At 56.3% G+C, this 22,370-nt stretch overlaps 1 protein-coding gene across 6 annotated transcripts in view; it reads left to right on the forward strand.

Moving 5' to 3' along the window:
- Positions 1–21,258, forward strand: part of Rara (retinoic acid receptor alpha) — a 44,812-nt gene extending 23,554 nt beyond the window's left edge. For 5 of the 6 annotated variants that reach the window (XM_050156621.1, XM_050156619.1, XM_050156618.1 and 2 more), the window contains 7 exons: positions 13,608–13,756; positions 15,473–15,614; positions 17,526–17,686; positions 17,858–18,034; positions 19,167–19,371; positions 19,906–20,064; positions 20,538–21,258. In XM_050156621.1, the coding sequence (XP_050012578.1) occupies positions 13,608–13,756; positions 15,473–15,614; positions 17,526–17,686; positions 17,858–18,034; positions 19,167–19,371; positions 19,906–20,064; positions 20,538–20,755 (1,211 nt within the window). In that variant the 3' untranslated portion in view covers positions 20,756–21,258. Of the gene's footprint in view, positions 1–7,968; positions 8,506–13,607; positions 13,757–15,472; positions 15,615–17,525; positions 17,687–17,857; positions 18,035–19,166; positions 19,372–19,905; positions 20,065–20,537 lie in introns of those variants that run through there. The other variant, XM_050156622.1, reaches the window with a different exon arrangement.
- The last annotated feature ends 1,112 nt before the right edge of the window (positions 21,259–22,370 follow it).

The following is a 22,370-nucleotide window of genomic DNA, read 5'->3' on the forward strand; positions in this document are numbered from 1 at the left end:
AAAAAAAAAAAAAAAAAAAAAAAAAAAAAAAAAAAAAAAAAAACCAGAACAGATGCTCTCTGCATTTGAAGGGAGCTGAGAGAATTATACTTTCTTCCAGGGTGGAATTTTTAAGAAGCAAAGGAGTCAGGGGTCCTGCAAGCTGGTACTAGTGACCCGCTTTTCCTTTTCCATGTGCTGGTAACAAGGGGCTGGACAGACAGACTCCCTGGAGGGGCCACAAGGGGATTTGGGATCTGACCCCTGTGAGAGATAAAGTGAATTCTCTGCCTTCCTCTGAGCGTTGCAAACACCTTCCTCTTTCTTAGAGGTGGGTGGGGAGAGCCCCCACCCTGGTAGCCTACTTCCAGGGTGGGGTGCCCATATACCGGGCAAATGGCAGCCTTCTTTGGCTTTCTCCACTCAGGTTAGGCAATGCCCTTTTCCTGCCCCCTCCTCTGTGAGCTTGTGGGTTTCCCACCCCTCCCCCTCTCTAGTAAACAACAACATCTCTTCCTCCCTACTCCCCAGCCTCTGAGCACCTTCTAGGACTAGGGGCCAGAGGCCTGGCCTTGGGTCTGAGACCACCAGGCATCCCAACCCCGTCCTGCTGTGCACTGGGTGCCTGGAAGCGGCTCAGAAGTTTACAGCTTTAGCCTCTCCTGGGACTAGCACAGGGGTCAGGCAGTTCCTGGAGGCGGGAGGCCTTTCCTTCCAGCTTGAAGCGGTGATGTCCCCGGTGGCCTCCCAGGCTCCCTGCTCCAGTCCCACAAGCACATAGCTGTCTAGATGGCCTCCCCTACCTGGCCCTCTTGCGAGGTTGCACCTTAGGTGTCTTGCATGAACTCTGAAGAGAACAGGTGCCCCGTGGGAGGACCAAAGGCCTCTTCAGGTCACCGCTGGGAGGCTAGGTATTGTCCTGCTGCTAGTCTCCTAGGGAACCAGGGTGGAGGCCCCAGAGATAGCACTAGACTCCTGTCCCCTTTGTTGGTTGGCCCCTGAGGCCTGGTGTGTTTACTGTGGGAGGTCAGGGTTCTGTGTTTTGGGGGGTGTGGGGGTCAAGGCTGAGTATGTTGAGTAGGGGAATTAATGGCTTGTGTATACTACGCGAGAGTGTTCTAGAATTCGATGTGTTTGAAGAGAATCAAATCTGGAGCTGAAGAGGGGAATGTCAGCCTGTACGTACGCTGGGACTGTGTGTGTGTGTGGGGGGGGGCATGATTTAGGGCAGAGGTGTCCTGGTTTAAGGGCCTAAGGGGGCGTGACCTTCCTTCAGCTTGTGTTCGGGAAAGGGAGCAGTATCTCTGATATCCTTGTGTTTCCCTGCCCTAATGGTCGTCTTAGGCACCCTTGGAATTCCCTGGGCTTCAGGGGTGTCACTTAGATGGAGATCTCTTTGGCATGGTTCCTCCTCTGTACCACAGGGACATTACCAGATTCCTAAGAGGGCCAGGTTAGGCTAGCATATCCGGGGAGCACACTTGGTGTGTGCTGGGCATGTGACCCTGTAGAACGGGAGGCACCTGCCGTGGGTCGGGACTTTGTCTGTACTTTAAAAACCTTCTAGACTGTTCCAGTAGAGGCACCTTGCACTCTCGTTGACAAAGGAGGATAGAAGATGCAAGGTGGGGCAAGAGAGATGGCTCAGTGGTTAAGAGCACTTGACTGCTCTTCCAGAGGTCCTGAGTTCAGTTCCCGGCAGTCACATGGTGGCTCAGAACCATTCGTAGTGGGATCAGATTCCTCCTGGTGCACATGAAGACAGTGCGCTCGCATACACGAATAAAGAAGTCATAAAAAAGATGGGCGTTTACAATACAGTAGAACTGCCCTGAAGACTGTTTCCCACCATCCAGACAGGCGGCTTTAGAGGGAGACTGTGGGGGGACGTTTTGGGGCGTGGGGAGAGTTTTGGGGCTTTAGTGCCATTGTTGAATCTTGTCCAGGTTGCTGGAGACCCCGCCTCTGACTTCTCCCAGTAGGGGGCGCAGAGAAGGCCACGTTCATTCTTGCCTCCTCCTGTGTTTTGGACTTTGGGACTGGAGAGGAAGATAAGAGGCCCAGGGAAAATCTCCATCCTGCCCTGGAAGCTGTGGATACAATCTGTTCACACCCCCGCCCAACCCCACTCTGCCCTCTTGCAGTCCAGCAAGAACATGAGTTTGCAGAACACAGCGGCCGCCGCCTCCTCCCATCCCGGGACAGATTCTGAAGGAACAGAGTGTAAAAGCCATAGTTCCTATTCAGATTTTGTTGCAGTTTGAGAGGTGGGGAGGGGGGGGGCAGGGAAGATAGAAGCAATCAATAGAAGAATTGGGACAGGAACCTGAGAGGCGGTTACAGATTTTCCTTCCACGTGTTGGCTGGATACGTGTCTAGATATGGGGCTGCTGTCCCCCTCCTCCTCCCTGTCTTCTCAGTGCCCAGGCCTCGGAAGGCGGGGGTGGCGAGCTCTTCTCCGCATCCCCCGTTCTGCTGTTTCCCCCAGCTTCTCTCCACTCTTTCCAGTACAGTAAGAACCACAGCCTCAGGGACAGGGTGCCGCCTAGCTATGCCTTTCTTGGGGTCCAAAGTGCAGTCAGCCAAAAGTCCTTCCACACAGGGTTTTCATTGAAAGTGGGGCACCTCACTCTTTATCTCCCAGGAGGGAGATGTACAGGCTATCTTAGGGTAGGATCCCAGCATGGATTGGGAGAGGGGACCCAGGGAAGGAAGCCTGTCTTCCTCTCTTCCTCTTAGGCCAGTCAGGGCCTCAGGCGTCGTATCCACCTCTTGCCAAGCGGTGTGTGCCATGGGGGCTGTGCCAGTGCAGCCCAGGGCTGCCTTTGGATGTGTGTTTGGGACTGTAGCATCCATATGTGTGTGTGTTTGGGACTGTAGCATCTTCATGTTGTATGTGTTGGGGAGGGGGCAATAGAATGAGTCAGAAAAAAGAGGAAATGACTTTAATCCCAGCACTGGGGAGGCAGAGGCAGGCGGATCTCTGTGAGTTCGAGACCAGCCTGGTCTACAGAGCTAGTTCCAGGACAGGCTCCAAAGCCACAGAGAAACCCTGTCTCGAAAAACCAAAAAAAAAAAAAAAAGAGGAAATGAGAACCTTTTCCAAATAATTAAAGTTGGGACAGTGCCTTCTTCAATAGTCAGGATAGTCTGGGGGGGGGGTGTCCCTTAGCCCTGGTAGCATTAGGAATCCAGGTCCTCCCCTGCACAGCTGAACCCCAAGCTGCTGAACATGCCAGCCCAAAGGCTCATGCTGCTCCCCTACTTGCTCACGGACAGAAGTCTTTCTAATGAACAACCTTGGGCAGGTCACTCATCCTTTCTCTGAATCTTTTTGCCCTTCCGCTCTGCCTCTGGCAGGCTGCTTGCTGCCAGGCCACGGTGACCTGCTTGCTGGGTATGGCCTCCAGTAGCTTCAAGTACCTTGAAGAGCAGTGAGGACAAGGGGCGGGGTGGAGCTGGGTATTGTCTCGGGGGTGGATGCCCTGTATTAGGACCCGATGTCTGATCTGGCACCAGGCCTCCTGTTCTCCTATTCGTCGTCCCTTCCAGATGAGGCAGGGCAGAGGAGGCAGCCCTTCTCCGCCCAGGCCGGGGCTGGAGGTGGTGGTAGTGAAGATTCAGCCCGCACCTGCCAAGGGCTTGCTCAGCACAAAGCCCCGGGGGAGCTGGGGATGGGACCTGAGGCTGAGCAGCGCAGCAATGAGGCCACAGCCTGCAGGCAGCTGCCACCCAGCATCCCAGCCCCTGCTGCCGGCCAGGGCCTTCCCTCCCTCGCTCTTGCTCCTTTCACAGCCTCAGGACACTGTGTTCCTCCTTGACCTGCTTCTCGACCTCGTGGCTGCCAGAGCAGGCTTCTCACCCCAGCTTTTCTGTCTAGCTTCGGAAATCCTGTTCATCCTTCAAGGGGCATTTTTTTTTAAAGCTGGGGATCTTGAATGTGGCCACTTCCCAGAATCCATCTCAGATGTCCCCTCCTCATCACATTCTCCTCCCTCCTTTGAATGCCCATGGCTCGCTCTCTCTCTCTCTCTCTCTCTCTCTCTCTCTCTCTCTCTCTCTCAGAGCACTCATCTCTCTACCATGAAGTTACTTCCCTCTGGCTTCTATACTGGGTGCCAGCTCTTTGGGAGATCTTTGAGTGATCATGAGAGACAGTGTCCGATCCCTTAGCCCCTTGCAGCTGTGAGGAGAGTGTCTACCCACATCGCTGTGCCAGGTGCCACATCAGTGAACAGAAAATATGGAGGGCATCCATGCCAACACCTCACACTGACCTTGGACCCCAGCACTCCATTGGCAAGCCCCTGCCCTCTCTTGGGAGTCCCGCAGCCTTCTGCCCTGCAGCAGGTAGCCTCTGCCATCTCTGGAACCTTGGTGGTGCAGGTGTATATCACAACTGGGTGTGGTGGAGGGGCCCTAATCCCAGCACTTAATAGGCTGAAACGGGAATGGGTGGAGCTACAGGCCAGCTCCCATTACATAGGGAGGCCTTGTGTCCCCTATAAAAACCCTAAAACTGCATACCAGATACGATTTCCAGCTCCCCCACATCGATTCTACTTTCCACATTTCTTGTGAGGACCAGGGAGGCGGCTGAGTAGGTAAAGGCACTTACCACCAATCTGTGATCCTGGGGACCCACACGGTGAAAGAAAGCCAATTTCTGAAAGTTCTCTCTCTTTTTCTTCTCTCTCTCTCAGAAAGATATGACTTTATGTGTCTGGGTATTTTGTATTCATGCATGTCTGTTCACCGTGTGTGTACCTGGTCCTACAGAGGACAGGAATGGTTTTAGATCACCTACAACTGGAATTGGAAATCATTGTGAGCCACCATCTGGGTACTGGGAATGGAACCAGGGTCCTCTGGAAGAATAGCCACTAATTTTAACTGCTGAGCCATCTTTCCCTGGAATTTACAGAGATCCATCAGCATCTACCTCCTGTGTGCTGGGATTAAAAGTACACACCGCTGTACATCCCTGAAAGTTGTCTTTTGACACCCATACACACACTGTAGTATACACACACAGTACACCCATACACACTGTAGTATACATTCACACACAGTACACCCATACACACACAGTACACCCATACACACTGTAGTATACATTCACACACAGTACACCCATACACACACTGTAGTATACACACACAGCACACCCATACACACACTGTAGTATACATACACACACAGTAAACGGGATCATATTTGAAGTTATCTGTGAGCCCACTATCCTCTATTACCACTGCTACTTAGGCTAAGCCAACCTTGTCTGCTTTCTGGGTTACCATAGTGACTTCTAACTACATGTTCTTTTTGTTTTTGTTTTTTAAATCTTGTTTGGGTTTTCTGTGTAGTCCTGGCTGTCCTGGGTCTGTAGACAAGGCTGGCCTTGAACTCAGAGATCCACCGGCCTCTCCCTCCAGAGTGCTGGGATCAAAGGCCTTCGCCACCGCGGCTGACCTCTAACTGTACACTCTTGCTGTCTTGTAACTCAGTCTTCATAACCTGGAAAGGTCTTTTCACACTGCAGTGGACTCTTGCCTCTCATTTCCTTAGAGCCTTCCTCTGGCCTCCCTTGTAAGCCTTAGGCTTACCAGCCCATCTGGTCTGAGCTGGCCTTAGTCTACTCTCCGGCCTGGTTCTGTGTACCCTCTACTCTGGGATTTTATCAGCCATCCTTTCTGGTCCTTTTCTCAGAGGATAGTATGAACTCACCAGTATCTGTGGCCTTGGCACAACCACCACCCTCACTTGCCCTCTTTGCCCCACTCTGGACTTCAGCCTTCTTTAGGTCTCTGCCTCGAGTTCTTCCCTGACCCTTGAACTTAATTGCCCCTCAGAACACACTGTTTGTGTCACAATAGCATTTATTGGTTTGCAGTGTGGATACTTAAACATGTGGGATGATGTAATTTCTTGCCTATTTTCTGTCACTTCATAAAGTCACCAGGACAGTCATATACAAGGCGCTCAGAAAATACAGTTTATTTTGAGTTGGCCTGGTTTGGTAGGGGCGTGAGCTTTAGTGGCATAGTTTCCTCTTTCCTTTTGTGTTGGAGGACCAACCTTCTTTGGCTGAGACCTCCATTCATAAAGTCTCCCCACTTCCCACAGTTAGGATTAGGGATTGAACCCAGGGCTTGGGGCATGTCAGGCAAACATGCTGTCACTGAGCTATCCCTCCAGTGTTCTTTATATCTGACAGGGTCTCATGTATCTAAGGCTGGCCTCAAACTTGCTACAAGTAACCAAAGATGACCCTAGAATGTCTTTTAAGAGACAGGGTCTCACTGTGTAGCTCTGACTCTCCTGGAACTCCTCAGACTCAGAAATCTGCCTGCCTCTGCCTCCCAAGTGCCAGGATTACTGTTAGGGTTGCGGGTTGGGGTTATAGCTGCTCTTGCTTCTACCAGCCCAGTGTTGTGATTATAGCAAGTATGCAAATGTGCCTTTATCAGCTCGGCTACATGGCCAGCTGAGTTCTTTTATTTTTTTTTTAACTCTTTAAAAATTTGAGATACCATTTCACTGTGTGGTTTTGCAGGATGTTGATCCACTCTGTAGGTAGCCCAGGCTGGCCTTGAATCTGTGACCCTCTTTCTTGTGTCTATAGCTTGTACCTCCAGACCTGTCTGTATGTTTCCTTGGCGTTGTAAGCATTAAATGGCAGCATACCTGAAGAACCTGGCTTTGAGCTGGAAGATAGCTCATTTGTTAAAGTCCTTGCTGTGCAAGCATGAGGACCTCTGGGCATCACGTGTGGACAAAACCTGGCTTCTAGATTAATCTGTGTATTTTTATCCCTTCTTTTAGGAGAGCAGGATCATAGGATACCCTAGTCTTCCCTGGGTATCCCTTCTTTCTAGGGGCCTACCTAACCTTGGCGTTTCTTCCACAGAAACAGACCTCCTAGGAAGGAAGTGGGCAGCTGGAAGGAACCAGTCTCTCCTTTTATCTGTCCTGGGCTGGCCCATCCCAGTTCCCGGGCTGGGAGACACCCTAGGCGGAGCTTTGCTCGCCGGAAGCACGCAGAGTGTAGGAGGAGAGCTCCCCGCTAGTGTTTGTGCTAACAGCTCAGATCTGCCGCGTCGGATTCCGGCGGGCGAGCCGGCAGCCGGAGTCTCACATGATGTCACAGACAGTGACACAAGCTGGGTGTCTCATTCCGACACAGCGCCCAAGCTGCACAATGTCATACCCGGGACACCCAGCATGCCACATTGGTGGTTCTAATGCTGCGCTACCTGCATCTGGGCTCTGTGCCCATTGCCCGCGTGTTCGGAGTTTGGGGCCGGACCGAGCCGAGAAAGGGGCCGGTGGGCGAGCCTCGAGGGCGGGTTGGCGAGCGGGTGATGTCACGGGCCGCGGTGGGTGGGTCACCAGGAGGTGAGGCGCCGCCAGGCGAGTTCAGCGAGAGTTCAGCCGCATTGCATTAGGCAAATGAAGCCGGGGCTGGGTGAGGGGTGTGTTTTTAGGGGGAGGACACCGGGACCACCCCACCTCCCCGCCTCAACATCTCCGGGCCCGGGATTGACCAAAAGTACTAGGGAGGCTGAGAGCCGGAACTGGGATGGGGAGGATTCCCTCCACTCTTCCGTCCTGCCTCCTGGTGCACACCGCTCTACATACCCAGCCTAGCCCTGTGCTCGGCGCATTTCCCGCCTCTGCCTGCTTCCACTCTGAGGCTCTCCCACTCGAGGTCCACATGCTGCCTTCTGGCTCTCGCTTCTTCTCGTTCTCTGCAGCCCGACCGGCCAGGAAAGGGTTAAGCCAGGGGCGGCGCCTGGCCAGGGCGGGGCGAGGGGCTGGGATCCCAGAGAGGGGGCGCGCGGGTTGGGGGGGCGGCGGCGTGCACACCGGAGACCCAGCGAGCGGCCCGCCGCCGGGCCGGCGGAGGCGGGGCCGCACGGGGTTCCCCCACCCGTACCCGGAATCTCAGCCGCGGAGAAGCCCGGGAGCTCTGGCCGGCAGAAGGAAGTGCTCGGTGACCCCCGTCTCCGCCCCGATCCCGCCCCAGGCCAGCGGACTTGGGGAACCGCTGGACTCTGCCTGGGACACCGGAGCCTCCAGTTCTCGGGCCGCCGGGCGTTCCCTGCAAGCGAGCGCCGAGGGACCTCCTCCCAACCCGCGCAACTTCCCGCTTTTCACCTGGGACCGGCGGAGCGACCTGCGGACTTAGGCGAGGGCAATTCTGGGCAGGGCGCCCCACCGCGGGGCCGCCCGTTGGGGCGAGGGGACTTGTCCCTTTGCCCCCCAGCCGCTTGGCGGGGATGGCGCCTCCGGCTGAGTGAGGGGAACCGCGTGCAGGACTTCCCCTCCTGGACCTCCGGCCTTCGTGGGGCAAGATGTACGAGAGTGTGGAAGTCGGGGGGCTCGCCCCCGCCCCTAACCCCTTCCTAGTGGTGGACTTCTATAACCAGAACCGGGCCTGTTTGCTCCCGGAGAAGGGGCTCCCTGCCCCGGGTCCCTACTCCACCCCGCTCCGGACTCCGCTTTGGAATGGCTCAAACCACTGTACGTACCGGCCTCCAAGTGCTACCGTAGGAGCTGGGGTGGGGGTGGCGGTGGGGACCTCTCTACCCCTCACTTTCTTTCCGTCTGTCTCGCTGTAACTCGGCTGTCCTAGTTGGACAGTTACCCTCCACCCAGTGACCCTGGCGCGCTACCACGGTGTAGGGCTCAGTAACTTCGAGTATTCCTTCTCCCGGAGACATGAAATTCCAGCCTTTACATCTTCTTGGTTAGGAACCCATAGTTCCACAGCCTGCTGGAGGGTGGGGTAAAGGTCCTGGCTGTGGGCTTGTCTGTTCTGAAGAGGAGGGGCCACCTCCCCAGATCCCACCCCTGTCAAAGCCTAGGGAGACATCTCTCCCGTGCGCGGCAACTGATGCCCCCAGCCCCTGCTCTTGACTCGCTGTGGCCGGTGGTAGGGGACTGACTGCTCCCTGTCCTTGGTGTTGATAGTGGGGTGTGGCAGAAAGGGACTTCACCAGACAGTTGCTGTCCTGGCTACCCCTTACAATTTGAGAGGCAACTAGTCCATCTTGGGGGGAAGGTCTGGCACTAGGCACCTGGCTGGCGGGCGCACTTTCATGCTGGGAACGGGAAGAGAAGCTGGAGTGAAGAAGCCTCTTTAATTTTCATCCCGGTTGTTCTCTAGGAAATACTCGGTTTTTAAGGGCGGGGTGGAGGGGTTCTCTGGCAGTGAGAATGTGTCTTCACTACTCTTGGGTCCTTTTGTTACCCTGTCTAGGGAAATAGGGCCAGGCTTTGTGCTGTTGAGAGGGACGACCGCTGCGAACCTTGATGTCCTGGCAGCTGAGCACCCTCGCCAGTCTGGTTCAATTGGGTTCAGGCTCTGCTGTAAGGGGAGGTTCTTTTCCCACCCAGGACCTGTGCGCATGCCCCAGGGTGCACACCTGGGCATGTTTATGCCCGGCTGTGAGGTAGTTGTGTTTTAGACGGTGGGGAGCTAGTGCTAAGGTGTTGTTAGGTGGCTCAGGTTTCATCTCCCACTCTGCTGTGGGATCGGCTCTTCCCAGGAGGCTCCCCCACCTTCCCAAACCTGCTGCCGCCTTTCTGCCTGCCAGGGAGCAACGGAAGATTGGGTCTCTTAAAGACTACCGCAGGTCTTCTCAACCCGTGGGTCGTGACCCCTTGGAGGGGGGGGGTGTTGAAGGGCCCTTTCACGGGGATCACATATCAGATATCATTTACATTACGATTCATAACAGTTGCAAAATTACAATTACGAAGTAGCAGCGAAAATAACTTTTATGGTTGGGTGGAGGTCAGCACAAGGAATTGTATTAAAGGGTTGTGAGTTAGGGAGGGTGAGAACCCCACTGGCCTAGCATATTGGGGAAGGCTGGAGTAGAAAAGGGTTTGCCCACCCACAACCCTTCTTGCATCAGAAGGGAGACCCGAGGAGAAGGGCAGCCCACCCCCGCCCTTTCGGAGACACCTCCTTGGGCCTTTCCTATTGTCCTGCCCCCTGACCTTTGCCTCCAAGGCAGATCAGCTATTAGGTTTTAGACCAGGAGGGGTGGGTGATCACTGACTTTGGGAAAAAGAGGTGGGAAATAGCATCCCCCTTATCTGTAAGGAGTCACCCCTGGGGTGAGCCCCAGGCTCTCCTCTCTGACTGCCTTCTCCATTGCACTGGGGGGAAGGTGGGACCTCAGCCCCTGGGGTCTCTTCCTCAAGTCCTCTCTCTAGGACAGCTGAGCTCTTCTTGGCCCGGAACTTGAGGGAGGAGGCAAGTAGAGAGACAGCCCATTTAGGGAGCCTCTCCCACCCTCCTTTCTCCAACCACTGAACTTGGGGAAGTGGAGACCTGTCTGCACACAGAACCTGCTGTGGGAAAACGGTGGTGGTCTGAGTAGGACAGTATTGTCTATGTTCAGCCTTCTCCCCTCATGGAGGCTATTCTGGGGTACTTGGTGATCTGCAGTCCTGGTGACCGTGACCACTGGACCTGTGTCACCACCTTGAAAAGAGCCTTTTGGTGTATGGAGACTAGTGCCCGGAGTCACCTCTAGATGTCTTGGAGAATCCTACCGCCTGGCCTGTACCAGCGGAGGGAAGAGAGCAGGTTGGCTGTGGGTGGAGACCTGCTGGGTATGGCAAGGCCTTGGGGACTCTGCTTCCCTCCCACAGCCCCCATTTCAGTACACTAGAGGACAAGGGGTGCACAGGATGTGGCTCCCCATCTGTCCCCCACCAGTCTCTGTAGCTCACGCCTCCGCCCGCTTCCAGACGTCCAAGAATGTGAAGCACGTGGATGCCCGTAGTGGGGGGGGGGAGATGCTTATCATCGACCGATGGCTAAGTTCGGGCCTTGCGTTGAGCTTTCTGGCGATGTTGCACCCAGAACTGCCCTCGCCCTCTCCCCATGAGGAGAAAAGGCAAAAGGGAGGGCTCCGCGCCCCCTCCCCATCTTTCCCTAGGGGCTATAAAGGGAGCTGCAAAGGGCGCCAGCTGGATTGGGAGGGGAGCCGCTGGCCAGGGGCCCAGCTGATTTCCTGCTGATCTCCTTCAGGAAACTGGCCCCTTGCTCGAGCCTGCGAACGGCTTTGGGGCGTGGGGACCTGCGCCTTGTGTACGCCCGCCCAGGAGGGGAGCGGGGGAGGGGTGCCCTGGCAGCGGCGGTGAGAGGGGACGCCGGGCTTCCTGGGCCGTTTCCAGCCCTTGGCTGCTCGCTGGAACTTTGAGCTGAGGTCTGGTCCTTCTCCAGCCCCAGCCTTGCTGCAGGAAGTGGAGAGATTTGTGGGCTGGGGCCTCAAGGGAGGGAGGGTGGCTGATGGGTGGGGCCAGGCCAGGGTACTCCCCCCCCCAACACAAACACACACACACACCTGCTCACCGCTACACTGTAACTTTGTCTTAGCAGAGGCTGAGAAGACCTACACACTTCTGGCTTGGTGTTGACACTAGCCTCCCTAGGCTGCAGACCGAAGGTCTGGAGAGGCGGGGGACCCTGCCTTGAGGATTTGAGTTAAAACCTCAGAGGTTGAGTTACCTGGGTGACAGGTGAAGTGGGGTGCAGACAAAGCTAGAGCCTCAGAGGTAGCCTGCCAGCCAGCTGCCTGGGGTGGCTTGAAAAGAGGCCTCACCCAGCCCTGACCCCCTCCTAGGGCCATGCCCACTATCTCACCGAAAACGATTTAAAAAAGCCCAGCTCTTCAATCCCCATAAACAACTCTCTGGACTTTGCCTTAACTCTAGGTTTCTCTGAGCCTTTGCCCCTCTGGTCTGTCCTTGGCCTTTTGCTCTTTATCCTTGTTCTCCCCTCCCTCAGTGCCATACCTGCCATGCCTCGTGCCCTCCCTCAGCCCTGAACCCCAGATCTCCTTCAGTCCTCCTTTCCCTCCAGTTTGGCTCAGTCTGGAGGTTGGTGTTTGGGGGGGGGGGGCAGGTCAATGCCTTCTTCCTGTGCTTGTTGAAATGCTGACCAGGATTGGAGGCCAGGCTCCCCGCTTGTCCTTGATGCCCCCCTAAGTCTGGATTGTCTATTGTTACTGCTTTTACGTCTTGGAAAAAGTTAGCACAACAAAGGGTTCCTTTGTCACTGGCCCCTTTGCCTCCTGGCCTCACCCAGGCCCCCCAACCCCGCCCCCCAGCAGCTGTTCTCAGGCCTCCCTGCCTGTTTGATTTGCTTGTCAGGCCTCCCGAGAAGGAAGTGGGGTGAGAAGGCAGGGCAGGGCATTCTGTGTAGGTATGAGGAGCACATTGCTGCAGGTCAGCCCACACCTCACGGGGTTGTAGACAGAAATGTCCTCCTTCAGGATAGTCTCTGGTTAGGGAAGGGGACATGGGTTACAGCCATGCTGGTTGGCTAGGCTGATGTCCAGGCCCAAGCAGGAGCCAGGAGAAGTCCTGCCAAGGCTGTTGGCATAGTTCCCCGGTGTGTTTGCAGGTAACGAGGGTGGTAGTATGCAGCCAGGCTCCAGTGTCCCCAAGTGTCCTACCTCTCCGCCTGACTCTAGCCACAGGAGCTTAGGCACGGGAACCCTGGCCATCTCTCCATTCGCTCGGTGGCGTATGGACAGAACTAGATGGGAGGGAAGTGGATTCCCACTCATCCTTGCCTCCATAGAAATGGAGGGGACAAAGGAGGATGCCAGAGGGCCCTCTGGGAATCTGGGATGGTCTCTGCTATAGTTATCTGTCATCTTGTATCCCCAGCAGCCCAGGCTCTGGGCACAGCCAACTCTCACCCAAGTAGCCATGTTCTGTCTGGGGTGGTGGGCAGAGAGCCAGGCACAGAGCTTTTGCTTGGGTGGACTGCCCCTGCTGGCTAGGTCACCCCCTCCTGGCTGCCCTCTTGGAGCTGAATAACAGCGGAGGGGGTAGTAACCCGGACGTAGTCTTTAGACAGACAGACAGAGCATTGATGGGAACAGACCCTTTTTGTCTTCCCCACAGACTTGGGCATCCAGAGTGATGGGCTTCTAGGAGCTGTGGGGGCTCTTCTGTCTCCAGGAGGTCCGTCCCCCCCTTCTATCTCAGGGCGTGCTCTCTTGTCTCGCCCCAACATCTGATTCTTCCTGTGTGCTGCCTTGGACCCCACCTTAGCCAGGGGATTGTTTGGGTGGGGGAGGGGCTCTGACTGCTGTTAAAGGGGGTGGAGGAGGGAGAGCGGAAGCAGAAGGGGCCAGGGAGTGGCCGGCTTTGAATATCCTGTTGACCCCTGCTTCCTCTGCTTTTAGTCTCTGTCCTTCCCTCATTCTTCATTAAGCCTTAACTCCTTCTGAACTTGGGGGAGCCCTGCCTAAGGTGCTATTTGTATTAGGGCTTCCAAACCAAGCTCACTCCCCTCACCCTCCAATTATAGCTGTGTGTGTGTGTGTGTGTGTGTGTGTGTGTGAGAGAGAGAGAGAGAGAGAGAGAGAGAGAGAGAGAGAGAGCGCGAGCGCTGGAATTGAAGGTGGGTCCTGGGGACATAGGAATCATGGGGGTCTGGATATTTAACTGCCCTTCCCCTGGCTGCAGAGACCGTCACTGCGTAGGCTTTGAATGTTGCCCTCAGTGTCCAGGCCAGGGTTACTGGGGCAGGGCGGGCAGGATGCTGAGGGTAGTGGCCCAGGTCTCTAACTCTCCTCCTTCTCTCCTAGCCATCGAGACCCAGAGCAGCAGTTCGGAAGAGATAGTGCCCAGCCCCCCCTCGCCACCACCTCTGCCCCGCATCTACAAGCCTTGCTTCGTCTGTCAGGACAAGTCATCGGGCTACCACTATGGGGTCAGCGCCTGTGAGGGCTGCAAGGTGAGCAAGGGCGTCGTGGAAGACAGTTTTGAGTAGATACATCGGATGCCCCCCTCTGTTGTGGCCTCAGCGAGCAGTTGGCAGGGTTGTTTCCGAAGCTGCCTGCTTTTGCTTCTTCAGCAACTGTGGAGGAGGAGGAGGAGGAGGCTGTCTACCGCAGGGCCTCCGCCATAAATGAGCAGTGGTTCCCTCACGCCTGAAGCCCCCTCCTGCCATGCTCTCCTTGTCTCTATCCTCCGGCTGGCAGGGTATACACTGGCCCTGCCACTGTTGCCCAGGTTGCCATGGTGAGCTGGCTGCTGCCTGACTCTTGGCTGGGGACCCAGGAGGCCTGCCCCCAGTGGCCTTGCCTGAAGCTGTTCATGGCATCCTTGCAGGAGACAGCTAGTAGCAGACACCCGGCCTTGGCTCCCTTCAGGTGTCCAGGCTGTGGGCTCCCTAGTGGCCGCTGGGTTTCCTGCTTTCTTACTTGGGCTGGTCTCTAAGCACGTGTGTAGCTGAACCTTCCTGGCCACTCTGGTCCTGGATATCTTTCCTACCAAACAGCAGAGCCTCTGCTCCGGTTTCTTCCTTCAAAGATAAGGGCCTAGAACCTGGGCGGTGGCGCGCACCTTTAATCCCAGGACTCGGGAGGCAGAGGCAGGCCGATCTCTGTGAGTTTGGGGCCAGCCTGGTCTACAAGAGCTAGTTCCAGGGCAGGCTCCAAAGCTACAGAAAAATCCTGTCTCGAAACACACACACACACAAAGCCAAACCAAAAAAGGGTCTAGAATATGTACACCTTCGGTATGTTGGTCTCTTAGAATCTCAGCCTGGACTAGCCATCTCCAGGTGTGAGATCAAAGAAGTCAAGGGTAGTGGACAGCGGTGCGGTGTGCTAGTCCTGTCTGGCTTGTCCTGCCTTCCTGCTGCCTAGTCACTCAGTTTCTGTGCTCGCTTGTATCACAGAACCCTGGACAGCCTGGTCTTTCTGTGACTGTCCAGTGCATATGTGTAGTTGGTAAACGTCTTGCTCATAAGTGTGCGTGACTGTGCACAGGGTCCCTTCTCAGCTTCCTCCAGCTGTCTTCTTTTGGTCATTGTTTTATTTTGTGCTTCGAAACAGTGTTTCTATTTATAGCCCTGGCTGTCCTGGAACTAGCTTTTTGTAGAAGATGCTGGCCTTGAACTCTTAGAGATCCGCCTGCCTCCACCTCCCTACTGCTGGAATTGGAATTAAAGGCGTGCCACACCACCGGCCTCTTTTGGTCTTTTGTGACAGGGTCTCCCTGTCATGCAGCTCTGGCTGTCCTGCAACTCTCTATGTAGACCAGGCTGGACCCAAACTCTCAGTCTCACCTGCTTCGGTCTCCTGGGTGCTAGGATTAAAGGTGGCTCCACCTTGCCCAGCTCCCCCTACTGGTTACTGTGCTGTGTCCTGAGACCCAGACACTTCTTTCTCCCGTCTCCAGCCTTGTGCGTCCTACCCCAGATTCAACCCTGAGTCCCTTTCTTTGAAAGAGAAGAATCAGGTACAGAGATGGAGGTTGTGGGGAACTCCAAGCCAGCCTATGAGATACAGACAGGCCTGGGTTCTCTGAGTGTCCTTTTGGGGGAGTCATATTCCCGCCTTTTCCCGCCTTCTTAGGCAGGCCGTGGCAGAAGGCTTAGGGAGTAGCAGCCGGGCTGTTCTCACTGTGGGTGTGTATAACCTGTCTCCTTTCCCTCTGCACCCAGGGCTTCTTCCGACGCAGCATCCAAAAGAACATGGTGTATACGTGTCACCGGGACAAGAATTGCATCATCAACAAGGTGACCCGGAACCGCTGCCAGTACTGCCGGCTGCAGAAATGCTTCGAAGTGGGCATGTCCAAGGAGTGTGAGTGTCCTAGGGCTGGGGGCCAAGCCCTGCCCAAGGTGGGGCCTGCGGCATTTCTGAAGGCTGGGGGTGGGGGTGCTGTGCGTCTTTGTGCACACATGTGTGAGCATGTGTGCGGTGGCAGGCAGGCTTCTAGTTAAGGTTACTTTGTGGACAACTACACGAACCTGTCTGTGAGTCTGGCGGGCTCTGTGTCCGTGCGTTGTTTAAGCACAGAATGCGCAGAATCCTCCCGTTAGCACATCTGCTTGCATGCTTGCATGCTTGCATGCTTGTGCATGAGTACCTGCCCCCAGGTTAGCTTTCTCCTGGGCTTGGCTTGGCTTTGGGGTGTGGCTGAGTAACATACCCCTGTCCCTTGTGTATCTTAGGGAATGGGCCTGAACTCCAGAGGGTGTTAGTTGGTATGTCTGTGTTGGGGGGCTGCCATGGGACCCCTGAAGCCATTGTCTGGATAAACCTGGAACTCGCTCCCAAGCTGGAAGAGGATTGGCTTCTCAGATCCAGGAGGAACAGGGGTTTCCAGTTTGGGCCCAGCTGAGGCCCTGAAGGAGGGAGGGACAGAAGGAGGGCTGGACAGGGAGAGAGACCCTCTTGTGTTGAATCATAGGTGTTGCCGTGGTGACCAGTGATTGATGATGTCAGAGATAAATGACGCTGACAGACGCCTCCTTGTCTGCGTGGCCGTTGCCATGGAGCCCGAGCCTTGGGGGATGAGGTGGGGGAGGGGGCTGCAGGACCCCCTCCAGCCCTTTGTGGGGAGGGGTGCAGGGAAAGATGGTTCTGAGCAATACACCAAGAGCCCCAGGCAGGAATAGAGGGCTGGATATCCTGCTACCTCCTGTCACCAAAGACTGGGAGTGTTGGTCCCGCACTCAGGAAGTGCTGACTGTCCTCTGCAGTCTGTGACTACTTGGGACGTGCAGGACGGACCTTTCGCTAAAAGACTGTCACTTCCTTCTTTCTCCCTTTGGTCCACCTTCCTTCTTTCCACTGCAGAAGGACAGGACGAGGGTGGGGACCCCCTCTCCTTCCTACCAACAACCCCCCCTTCCCCTCTCCCTGGCTGCTCTGTGCCCCGGAGCTGAGCAGCTGCCATTTCAATAGAATTAAAGCTTCCGAATGATAAACGTCTTGTCACAGCTGCAATTTTCTCTTCCCAAATTATCCCCCCACTCTGCCTCTCCCTCTCCCTTCTCTCCCCTGCACTTTATTGAATTTGCAGAATCGACATGAGTGATCTCCAAATTATGCCAGCTCCCCCCCACCCCCATCCCCTCCCTGGACCCCCACCCCCACCCTTCCTTCCTCCCGCGTCAGCAGCCGCCACCGAGGGCCTGTGAGTGATTGTGTGTCTGGGATAATCGGCTGGTAACGACCCCATTGCTTCTTTAAAGCCGAGTGGTGTGTGTGGCTCAGCGCCCCCGGCTAATGGGCCAAGAGATTCTTCCGCCTGGGGGGCCCCCATTCTGTGGTTGGGGAGCCCTATTCCCTGCCTGCTCAGGGAGTTGCTTTGAGCCAGTCTCAGGGAACCCCAGGGAGACTGCTGCCAGGAGAGCCGGGACACTAAGGATTCCTGGCAGGCAGGCACAGAGCGAGGACTCAGTTAGCATGACTGCCAGTCTGGGCTCATGTTCTTAGAGTGTGGGCTGGAGTAGATGCATGACAGAGCGCTACACGCCGGCCAAGGGCATTGTGTGCACGTGTGGCCGCAGCTGTGGTCATGGGCCTGGAATAGGATTTAAGATGAGTCAGGTAGACACGGAGGGCTGGAATGTCACACTGCTTTGTGTGCTTGCGTGCGTGCATGCGTCTGTCTGTCTGTGTGTCTGTCTGGTTAGTGGACAGCATGGGCTGGGCCTGGCCCTGAGCCACGGCAGTTTCTCTCTAACCCATCCACGTCCCCCACAGCGGTGCGAAACGATCGAAACAAAAAGAAGAAAGAGGCTCCCAAGGCCGAGTGCTCAGAGAGCTACACGCTGACCCCGGAGGTGGGGGAGCTCATCGAGAAGGTGCGCAAGGCTCACCAGGAGACCTTCCCGGCCCTCTGCCAGCTGGGCAAGTACACTACGGTATGCTGGCCAGGAGGGGTGCCACACGCCCAGGGCCCCTTCTTCCGCCACCCCTTCCAGCACCTTCCTCCTAGCCGCCGTCTGGAAGCAAAGGCCGGGTGGAGGGCAGGCAGGGGACAGGCTGAAGAATGGGTGCATAACTGAGGCCCTTATTCTCCTGGCCTCTCTCAGAACAACAGCTCAGAACAGCGCGTCTCTCTGGACATTGACCTCTGGGACAAGTTCAGTGAACTCTCCACCAAGTGCATCATTAAGACGGTGGAATTCGCCAAGCAGCTTCCCGGCTTCACCACCCTCACCATTGCTGACCAGATCACCCTCCTCAAGGCAGCCTGCCTGGATATCCTGGTGAGCGTTTACCCCGGCCCTTCGCTGTGTCCCTGCTTGACCAAGCAGTCACTTTCTAGAACCTTTCCCAGAACCCGAACGTCCATGTTCTCCCTCTCCTGTGTCCGTCTGTCCACTCAGCCACCTAGCACTCAGGCTGCTGCCGTCCACCTGCTTATCTGTGCAGCCTCCCGTCAGCTTACCACCTGTCCATTCAGTCCGTAGAAAGATTAACCTAGACCCCTCTGAGCTGGGCGGCTAGAGGTGGTCACACTTCCATCCTCTCTCCGAGGGGAGGAGGCCACGGACAAGTAAATGAACACTGCAAGCTGATAGTGCCGGCTGGCAGTGGGACGAGAGCTGTCCTGTCCCCTCCCTGTGAGGAGAGACCCTGGAGAGGCGATACCACTAACGTCTGGTAGTGGGGCATCAGGAGAAAGTGCTGTTTCCTGGGAGCAGGAAGCGGAAGGGCCTGCTGCGGGGACTCGCGGTGGAGTTGGCGCGAGCGAGCGCTCCATGGCCTGAGTTGTGAGTGGGATGCCTGAAGTAGTGTGAGCTGCCCAAGCCAAGGCTGGCAGGAGGCTTCTACAGAATCCCTCACCAGGGTTCCGGGCCTCTTCCTCAGACACATCCCGGGTAAAGACCTGGGAGGTATCGTGTGCCTGACCCCGGTGCCTGTCCCCAGTGCCGTGCACAGATGTGGGAAGCACCATCGGGAGCAAACTGTTGAGGCTGAATGGGACAGTCCTGGGGACGGCTCTGCCTTACTTCTTGCTGGCTGGAAACGCCTTTCCCTCCTGATTTCCCTGTAAGAAGGCGGCGTGGCCTAGATCCGCCGCCCAGTGTCTTGGCGATGGACACGTGCGTCTGTTTAAGTTTAATTGCGATTAGACTCAGTTCAGCCCCTCAGCTGCATTAGCCACATCTCAAGTGCTCAGGAGCCACATGGGGCCGGTGGCTACCGCACTGGATGGTGCAGACAGAACCTTTCCATCACTGGAGAAAATTCTGTCAGCCAGCCAGCCATGCTCTGGCCGCTTGCCAGGGAGGGCCTCCGGGAATGCTGGAGCTAGCGTACCAGGGGTTGGGGCAGAAGCAGGGGGGGGCGAGGGTGGCGCCCCAGTCTCCGAACCTGTACATCCTCTGCACCCAGATTCTGCGAATCTGCACGCGGTACACGCCTGAACAAGACACAATGACCTTCTCAGACGGGCTGACCCTGAACCGGACACAGATGCACAATGCTGGCTTTGGCCCTCTCACCGACTTGGTTTTTGCCTTCGCCAACCAGCTGCTGCCCCTGGAGATGGACGATGCGGAGACTGGACTCCTCAGTGCCATCTGCCTCATCTGTGGAGGTGGGTGAGGTTCAGGTGGCTCTCGGGAGGTGGGCTGCGGCCTGGAGGGGCAGGTCTGGTCTCGGGGCACTTACTCTCTCCCAGGCGACACTCCTCCACAGCATCAAGAGTGAGACCCAGCTGATATTGGTTGTTATTTTACTGTTCTTCCGTGCTACACTGATAGAGACTCTATCAGTCATAGGAATGAAGGCCGGGAGAGGAGAAGCTGCCGGGAAGTCCTTGCTTTGTATGGGGAGAGTTCCCCGTGTTAGGGGTTGGGCTTCCCATCTCCACCAACACGGCTACTGTGGAGAGCTTCGAACAGCCCACACCCCACTTCCTTTTAGAGTTTAAAAGCCCTGTGCTGTCTGCCAGCCCAGAGATCCTCTCAGGCCTACCTTGCGGCCAGCCTTCTGCCCTCTGTGGCTTGGGCAGACCCGCCCCCAAGTGGCCATATCTGGGAATGCAGCTGTACGCCTGCTTGGTGGAGTGGGTTTGGGTGTGGGGTTGGGGGATGAGGGTGCGCCTGCTCAGGGGCGGTTTTATGCTCAGACCGGCAGGACCTGGAGCAGCCAGACAAGGTGGACATGCTGCAGGAGCCGCTGCTGGAGGCACTGAAGGTCTACGTCCGGAAACGGAGGCCCAGCCGTCCCCACATGTTCCCCAAGATGCTGATGAAGATCACAGATCTTCGGAGCATCAGCGCCAAGGGTGAGTTTTTCGCGTGGAAGAAGGCTCAGGACTGAGTCAGGCTGTGTGTCTTCCTCATTGAAGCTAGTCTGTCCCCGTCTGTGTCTAGGCTATTGTCACTTTTTCATGGTAGTCCAAGGCCTGCCTCTGTAACAGGTCATGTGGGTATAGACTGGCGGGCAGGCCTCTTGCCAGCTCTGAACCTCAGCTTCCTGTGAGGAAGGGGGCGGTGATGGTGTTTGGCAGTGCCTGCTGGGCAATCCATGACTTGAGGCCTAGGGGACAACCCAGGGCCAAACCCAGACAGGCAGAAGACTCACATTCAAAATGCTTTATCCAGTTGCCACACTGCGGGCTCGAGAGAGCTGGCTTTTGCATCAAGACTGAGCCCTGGGTGCGGTACATGGTAGATGCCCATATGGGTGGCATTGGTCTCCTCACCCTGTGATGCCCCTTTCTGGGCAAGTCTCTGACCTCTTCCTTCGTCCCCACAGGAGCGGAGCGAGTGATCACCCTGAAGATGGAGATTCCCGGCTCCATGCCTCCTCTTATCCAGGAAATGCTGGAGAACTCTGAGGGCTTGGACACTCTAAGCGGACAGTCGGGGGGCGGAACCCGAGATGGGGGTGGCCTGGCCCCCCCTCCGGGTAGCTGTAGCCCCAGCCTCAGCCCCAGCTCCCACAGAAGCAGCCCTGCCACCCAGTCCCCATGACCTCCACATGGACGATCCTCAACCCTGCCCTGGCTTTCTCTGCCTTCCTACTGGCCACATGACCCATCAGCCTTGCCCCGCCTCTTCCTCCCAGACAGAACTGGGAACCTTCTGCGGGGACAGGAGGGAGGAGGCAGTGACTCTGTGGACAGAGGCCTGGACCCAAGATGGACTGCCCTCTTCCGGCAGCCTGGGCTGGCATCAGGGGCCAGGCATTGAGCCATGTGAGGACCTGGGCCTGAGCCCCAACGCACCTTGCCACGTCTTCATCACCAGCAAACGCCGGGACCTGGCTTCCTGTCCTCCGAACTCAAGCCATCGCTCCCCTGTTGGGGAACTTCCCCCTGCTTCAGATGGTGACAGAGGGGGGTGTCCAGGGTGGGGGAGATCCCCTGTACATATCCTGCGTACCAACCCCCCAGATATTAATTCTCGCTGGTTTCGTTTTTATTTTAATTTTTTTTGTTTTGATTTTTTTAATAAGAATTTTCATTTTAAGCACATTTATACTGAAGGAATTTGTGCTGTGTATTGGGGGAGCTGGATCTAGAGCTGAAGGGGTGGGTCCTTGGGATGGGCAGGGCTCTGAAGGGCTCCCCTCTCCTGGATGCGCCCCACCCCGCAGCCTGTCGTCCTCCCGTTCTCTCTAATACTGTGAAATATTAACTTTCCAAGGCCGCCTTCTCCTGACCTGTGCGGGAAGCAGCTTCCCTTCTCCCTCTGCCCAGCACTGGGTGTGGGCGTCCCGGGCAGCTACCCCTGGGAGGAAGGGATCCTGGCTTTTGGCTTCTGCCTTTGACCACCAAGAAGTAGGGGGAGGGTAAAGCTAGGGCCCCTCGGATGAGTAGGATGCTACTCCTCACTGCCCATCAGAGCTCACTTCATCCAAGCCTCAGCCCCACTGTGAAGGGGCTGGCTAAGGGGTCCAAGTTACCCCTGCCCCCAGCCTCATAGCCACCAGCACCCCATGGGGCCCTCCAACACACACACACACACACTTGGCCTGAGTTCCTTCATTTCCCTGGCCTCCCCCCAATCCCTCTGTGCCCCCTCCTTGCCCCGCAGGACGGGACTCCAGGGGGTCCCCTCCCTCCCCCTACACCCCTGGGCTGGGGGAGCAGGCTTACCCTGCCCTCCTGCCTGGGTGGGGTCTCACCCCGGAGCCCACTGGTATACCTGTTACTGCTGGGTTTCCACTGAATTCTACTGGAGAAAGAATAAAGTTCTATTTATTCTACAATGCCTCTGCCTCTCTGCCTCCACCCTCTCCTCTCCGTGTCCAGGCTGGGGCCTCGAGATGGGGGCTTTCCGCAGGTTCTGGGCCCCAGGGACTAAGCACAAGCGCTAACTGCCAAGGGCTTAGCCAGTGTCAAAGTTGCCCTGTGGCAGGGTTCAGGTCTCATAGGTCCAGTCTGGCAGTGCCCTCAAACTGGGGCTGGGAAGAATCTCTCATCCACAGCAGGGGACTCACCCTGGGAAGGAGGAGCAGGTGGACAAATGGTTCTTGCCACAGTCTGAGAAAAGAAGCCAGCCCTTGACCTCAGAGCCCCTAGACACTGAAGTTACCCAGCGACAGACAAGTGGGTATAAATGGATGTTCCCACAGTTGCTGGAG

The sequence above is a fragment of the Alexandromys fortis genome, unplaced genomic scaffold, assembly GCF_014885135.2.
Source record: "Alexandromys fortis isolate MF-2015 unplaced genomic scaffold, M_Fortis_MF-2015_v1.1 scaffold_31, whole genome shotgun sequence".
Taxonomy (NCBI): domain Eukaryota; kingdom Metazoa; phylum Chordata; class Mammalia; order Rodentia; family Cricetidae; genus Alexandromys; species Alexandromys fortis.